Here is a 7,065-nt window from a genome sequence, read left to right as displayed (position 1 = left end):
ATCATAACATAACGTAACGTAACATGAAGATGTAAGCACACAAGTAAGGCTAAAAATATAAAAAGATTATAAAAAGTGGATAAGAAGACTGGCACAGTAATGTAACGTAAGGTGCATTGGAGGAGCGCTGCTTGTCACCTGTAAGGGTATCTAGGCACCGAGCAGGTGAGTGTAGGCGTGCAGTGATGCTGGACCTGAATACAGGGAGTCTTGATGGTCCCAAAAGAAGACTAATCGAATAGCCAGTCCTTCAGTTTCTTGAGGAATTCAGGAAGTAGAGGAGGCGCTGGTGTGTTTGGGGAGGTCATTACAGTATTTAGCGGCTTGGTAGGAGAATGATCGACCTCCCGTTCTGCTTCTGTGTATATGAGTAAAAATGATGTTGACCAAAATTGTCTGGTGGGTAGGTGCAGCCAGTAAATAAGGTATGCAGGTCTAGTGTTGAGTAGTGACTTGAATGCATGTGTGAGAAATTTGAACTGGCAGCACTTCTGGATGGTGTGTTGTGGTGTGGTGTGGGTTCAGCACTAGAAGTGAAGGATGAGTCTGGTGGTGATGTTTTGGATGGTTTGAAGTCTGTGGCGGAGATGGGTTCAGATGCCGGCATAGAGTGTTTTGCCATAGTTCAATCTGCTTGTGATTAGGGCCTATGTGATGGTATGCATAGTGTCCAGAGGGAGCCACTTGAAGATTTTACTTGCCATGTGGAGGTTGTGGAAGCATGAGGAGGTGACAATGTTGATCCGGGACTTAATGATGAGGTTGGTGTCCAGGATGAGGCCTAGGTTCCTAGCATGGTGGGATGGGGTGGGTGTGGGTCCTAGATTGACGGGCCACCAGGTGGAGTCGCAATGTGAGCTCTTATTTCCGAAGATCAGCGCTTCAGTTTTGCTAGTATTGAGCTTAATATTGTATTTACATCAACCACAATTGACATGCAAGAGAGAGAGAAAGAAAAAACAATGGGACACTGTATCATGAAGATGAATTCAATTCTTTATATTTTTGACAAAATATACATTTGCATACAATCAATGCTTTTATGTTGCCCCTGTAAGTGTATGAGAAAAAATGCTTGTAAGAGCGCTGAAGTGACGTGAACGATGAGGAAAAGATAAATTTGAAAGTTATGGACAACAATAAGAGCAATGACACGGAACCATGTCACTGCAGTATTCCGTCAGTAAAGGTCTCACTAATTTACAAAATATATCCATATAAGAGAAAAAGCCCAATCAATTGAAGAACATCTGTCTTTAGGATGATAAGAAAACTATCCAGCTTTGTATATATATGTCGTCGAAAGGCAATGTTCGGTGGCTGTAGATCTTGATTGTTTCATGAAAGAAGTCAGAGAGGTTGTTGCAGAGTTATATTGTCGGGGTGATGGTTTGGGTTGTGACGGTTGGTTCTGGTAAATTCCTTGACAATGGCGAAAATAACCTTATAGTTATTGGAGCTAGATTTAATTTTCAGGGTCAGGGCCTTTTTCTTGGTCTTTTTCCTTTGATGGTGATAGTGTCTAAGTGCGGCATTGTAGGTGGTTTTTGTGGTGGTTCCTCAGGTGGTTCTCCAATTCCTTTTGAATTGTTTATAAACTCTTTTGCATTCTTTGAGGTCATCATTGCACCAGCTAGCTTCTTTTTTGGATCTTTTAGCTTTGGTGTTTTTCAGGGGTTCCAGGGTATTGGCACAGGTGATGATCCAGTTATTGAAGTTGTTTGTGTCAATTAGGTCATTGAGGTCTGGGCAGCTTAGTTGGTGGGTAGTAAGCCATTCTGTTTCTGTAACTTTCTTCCAGCAATGCGCAGGATATTTTGCTAGACTCAGTAGGGGTGGTTGGTGGTCCTATTATGTGGAAGTGGATAATGGAGTGGTCCATACATGTGAGTGGAGTGATGTACTGACATTAACCTTGTCGCTGGAGGAGAAGATGGGCTCCAGGGTGTGTCCAGCGATCTGGGTAGGGTCTTGTATGAGCTGGGTGAATCTGATGCTCTGTAGCTTTCAAGCAAATCCGTGGAGAAGGAATCTGTGGGGTCATCGAGTTGAAAGTTGAGTATTAAGTATCTGGTGCCCAGGGTGAGGGGTGCAGTAAGGTTGGTGAGGAGGTTGCTGAAGTGGTTGTGAGGTCCTAGGGGCAAGTAGGCAAGGATGCCTTTGATAGTGATTTTACTGTTCGTCTGAATCTTGAAGAGCATGTGTTCCACAAAAGTGGCTTCTGGGTCAATGTAAAAAGCACATTTCATTGTGTCTCTGTGGGTGATGGCGAGTCCTCTTGTGGTTTATGGGGTTGGTCCTGGTACAGGATTTTGTGTCCAGTAGGGATGGCTGTGGCGATGACCAGTGATGATGTGGGGTGTATCAGAGTCAATGAGGACACCAGCGCTTAATTGTCAATACTGGCGCTTGTGACAGCCTGCCACAAGGTGGCGCTGTCTGACTAATTTAGAGATGACCACAACAACAGTTAGTTGTTAATTATTTATACATTAAAATTACTATTACCTGCCATCCAACCCATTTTCATACCTTTGGAGGCCTGAAATACTCAATATTGTCACACATGTAGGAATGTGATGGTCAGTAGTTGTGTTGTTACTATCGTTGGCAGCATGGCTGGGGCAAGTGTTGTGCAAGCTGCAGTGGATTCCTGATGAGAGCCCTGGCACTTCTTCTTTTTTACAAGTTTTAAAACATGAGTATTTTGCAAAATACTGTGTTTGAAGTACCATTCTCAATCTGCACTCCCTTCTCTTTCTATTGGCCTTAAACCCCCTTCATGCACTGCTTATTATATAATAGTTAACATGATATGGCATCGTGATTGTCTGGAAATCTAAAGCTCAAACAACCCCAGTCTTACTGACCAAGCTAAGCCCCTGACTGGGCCATATTCATGAAGATATTTTTGTACAGCCGAAAATACCTCATTTGTGTCTTCCAGCAACTCACCTTCTTGGCAGAGATAAATAGATTTACTACTATGGATTTATGCGGAAATGTGTGCTATAAGTACCCCTTCTATGGGTGTAAAATGGAGGGTAAAAGGTGCTCTTTGCCTTGTAAGTTTCTATACACCCACAAATGTATATGTTTGTGGGCATTGTCAATTCTAATGCTACTCATACCAGAAATGGTCGCCAAGTTCTTTTAACCAATGGTACAGTAAATTCCCATCCATCTATAATGGCAAGGAAAACCTATCACCCAAGACCTTCTAGGATGTAGAGGAAGGGCTTTCTTCATGGGTAAATGTTTTCCCAGAGAAGAAAAAAAAAGAAAGGTGCTTTTGCACAGCGGCTCCATTCTCACTCTACAGAATTCTACCTTATGTAGGTATTCACAGTGGGGTACTGTTGGACCTGGACCTTTTTGCAGGGTTATCCCCAAACATTTCGCCTTCTTCCTCCTATTTTTTCTGACCTGTTTTTGTTGACTTTAGGACTCTGGGAACTTTACCACTGTTGATCAGTTCTAAAGTATATATGCTTCTTGTCTAAATTGTAATGGTCATTGGTTTATCCATGATTGGAATATTTGATTTACTGGTAAGTCCTTAGTAAAGTGCTATGTGTGTGCCCAGGGCCTGTATATCAAATGCTACTAGTGGACCTGCTGCACTGATTATGCCACCAACATGAGTAGTCCTGCATCCATGTCGCAGACCTGCCACTGCAGTGTCTGCATGGGCAGTTTTAAACTGCCATGTCGACCTGGCAAGTGCACCCACTTGCCAGACCCAAACATCCCTTTTACTACATATAAGGCACCCCTAAGGTAGGTCCAAGGTAGCTCCATGGGCAGGGTGCAGTGTATTTAAAAGGTAGGACATGTACTGGTGTGTTTTACACGTCCTGATAGTGAAATACTGCTAATTTTGTTTTTCACTATTGCAAGGAATATCTCTCCAATAGGTTATCATTGGAGCTGCCTGGTAACCTCTTACAAGTGTAACCTCCAATTGGGAAGAGATGGAGATTTGGAGTTTGGGGTCCTTGAACTCATAATTTAAAAATATATCTTTTAGTGAAGTTGGTTTTCAAATTGCGTGTTTGATAATGCCAATTTTAGAAAATGGGCATTTTCTGCCTAACCATTCTGTGCTTCTGCCTGCTTGTGAAACCCACGTCTGAGGGAGAGTGACAGTTGGGCTGTTTGTGTATTCACTATAGACAGTCACTCAAAGGGAGCTGAAGTTTGTCCTTCATATCCTGATGGCCCATCACCAGGCTGATGAGTCTTCCTGAGCTAGAGTGGTGGGAGGAGTTGTCACTGATACCTGAATAGGGCTGTGCCAGTTCTCACACAAAGCTGTCTCCACCCCCCTGTACTGGATCTGGAGCCAGGTAGGGGAAAGGCAGGGTATTGTGCACTACAAAGCCTTCCCTTTCAAGTATACCTACTTCAAAGGCAGAAACTGGTATATGTACTGAAGCTGTGACACCATAACTTCAGAACACTTCTGGACTAAGAGGAGATTTTGCCAAGAAGAAGAGCTGGAGACACTGTAGGAGGGGAACTGCCGCTCTGCTTGTTGTTGTGTGTTGGGAGGGCCTGCTGCTTCTGTCTTGGATATTGAAAGAACTGGACTTTGCTTTCTTTATCCTGCTTGCCAAGGTTGTTCAATGGCTTGTGTGTGCTTGCCTACTGTTAAGAAGTCTCAGGGCCATGAAAGACTTCACCTGCAGCCCCTGAACTCCTCCCCTGGGAGTACGACCTGCCAAGTGGTGCCAATTCCAGTTCTCGGCTCTTGGAGGTGAACTTACCGCAAAGAAGGTCGAAAATGCACACATCGACTTTCAGCGCCTGTTTTTCCTGCCGCAGTCTTGCATTGGGGTTGAAAAATCAACGCTTCAGGCGATGTGACCGAAGAATCAATGCAGCATCTGCCATCTGGCTGAAAAGATCGCCACAGCCCGAGTCCTGAGTGCCGTACTCAGAGGCACCCTCTCCAACTCTGACCCAGGTCCTGCTGTGCGGCTAAAGAAATTGATGCATCAGCTGCTAGTGATTGGAAAATCGACACAGAGCCTGTTTTGCCACTGCTGCATTGACCCCAGCTCGTCTGGATTTTGAACGCCATGCACCAGTGTGGCAAGTTATCCATTGACATGCCCAGCCGTAAGGAGCCAATTTCACATCTCCGGAAACCGACGCATCACCTTTCCTCGCAGTAAGGAATTGACGCACCACCTCCCGTGTCAGTAAGGAATTGACACATGCCTTAGCTTTGTTGTCTCTTCGAGTGGAGGGGGTCGAGAATCGCGCATTTGCACATGCTAATTTGCACAACTGTTTAATGAAATCTAATACTTGGGAATTGAGGGGATTTTAATATTTTGAAACTGCGGGAATTTTTTATGTTGGGAACGAGGGAATTGCCTATTTGTGTAGCGCTGAAACGAGCACAAGTGAAAGTATTTAGTTTTACTGACCTGAGCGGAACTGCAGCGCTCGGGTTAGCAGGCGATAGACTACAAAAGCGGGATGCTGGCGTGGCCGCGCCGCTGGCGCGCCTAAGGCGCACCTAAGTCAAGTCCGTCTGCGCCCGTCCGTGCTCGGGCTGCGCGTAGCGCCAGTTATGCTGCCCGTGATGCTGTGGGGGACACCATCAGGGAGCGGATTTGCTACACAAGCGAGGAACTTAAAAGGATAGGCAGGTCAGTGAGTGATAGGTTTAGTACTTCCTGTGTGAAAGGTGTATTGGACACTAAAATTGATCCAAAAAGGAAGAATGCCATACTGGGAGGGCTGCTTAATGTTAGGTCTTTGCCCAAACATCATGTAGAGATTCAAATGCTACTTGACTCTCACTGCCTGGACGCTCTTTTTATGACCGAAACCTGGACCCTGCCTGGAATGGAGGTCGATCTAGGCCTGGCTTGTCCTCAAGGTAATAAAATTATACATAAGCCGAGAGCCTCAGGACGAGGAGGTGGGGTTGGAATTATATTTAGGGAAAATCTGGACTTTATCCAAATTGAGATTGATGAGACTGAGGGATTTGAACTTCTCAGCTTTTCCTTTAAAGATTCCAGGGGATGCCTACTGTCGGGCATTATCTGTTACAGACCCCCAGAAATAATAAAAGTATCTCATCTGCAGGGACTGATTGACACTCTTTGCAATGTGGCCCTTACTCACTCTAATTTACTCCTTATGGGTGACTTCAATCTTTGGTGCAATGGAAATCTGGACTCTGGATATAGTAATTTTATCCAGGCCCGCAAGAGTCTACAACTGCACCAGTAGATTACTGAACCCACCCATATTGGAGGGAATATTCTGGATCTCGTCTTCTCTAAGGAAAAAGCGGTGGAAATAGTAGAGATTCTCCCGGTTGACTGGTCTGATCATCACCTGGTCAAGCTGCAGCTACTTGACCTTAGAGGGGGTCGACCGGACACCAAAGCAACTAGAGTATTTAAAAGCAGAGATTGGAAAGGCTTTTTAAAAAACAACACTGATCTTTCCTTAACCTTCCCTGCGGATCAGGCTCCTGATACAGATAGAACAGTGGAAGATATCTATCTGGATTTTTGCGCTCAGATCCTAAATAGGCTACACTCTAAGAATGACACTAGAGCAATCTTCAAAATAGTGAAGGATATGAGCGCTCCAGAGTGTACTCAATCTAAAATTACTCCAACTCAAGCTCTATGCGATAATTTAGCAACCTTCTTCATGGAGAAAATCAGTAACATCATTAATGGACTGAACAGGAATAATCACTCCCAGAAAGAAGAAATCACATCTGGATGTAACAAGTCATGTGATTTAGGGCAGGATAATAGGGTAGAGATAGGGCACTTGCCGTCCTTAAGTGCATTTGAACTTCCTTCGGAAGAAGTATTTAATAAAATTGCCTTGAGTGTATCCTCAGGGTCTCCTTTAGATCCTCTTCCTCATAAGATCTGGAAGGAGCTGGGATCTGAGATCTTTCCTATTTTACACCAGATTTGTAACTACTCCTTAACTTCTGGTATGGTGCCAGCCTGTTGGGAACGGGCTATGGTCACACCGCTCCTAAAAAAGCCGACTTTGGATCCAACATGTGCGGGG

General features: G+C 44.5%; 1 protein-coding gene across 1 annotated transcript in view; it reads right to left on the bottom strand.

Annotated features, from left to right (window-relative positions):
- Positions 1–230: 230 nt before the first annotated feature.
- The window catches only part of LOC146831075 (uncharacterized), a 153,130-nt gene continuing 146,295 nt past the window's right edge, over positions 231–7,065 (bottom strand). The window contains exon 4 of the mRNA XM_085603831.1: positions 231–358. Coding sequence (XP_085459957.1) covers positions 231–358 — 128 coding nt within the window. The remainder of the gene's footprint in view (positions 359–7,065) is intronic.

Source organism: Triturus cristatus, chromosome 5_1 (assembly GCF_964204655.1).
Source record: "Triturus cristatus chromosome 5_1, aTriCri1.1, whole genome shotgun sequence".
Classification (NCBI taxonomy): Eukaryota; Metazoa; Chordata; class Amphibia; order Caudata; family Salamandridae; genus Triturus; species Triturus cristatus.
The sequence above is the reverse complement of the archived record's forward strand: the minus strand, read 5'-3'. Positions and strand labels throughout refer to the sequence as shown.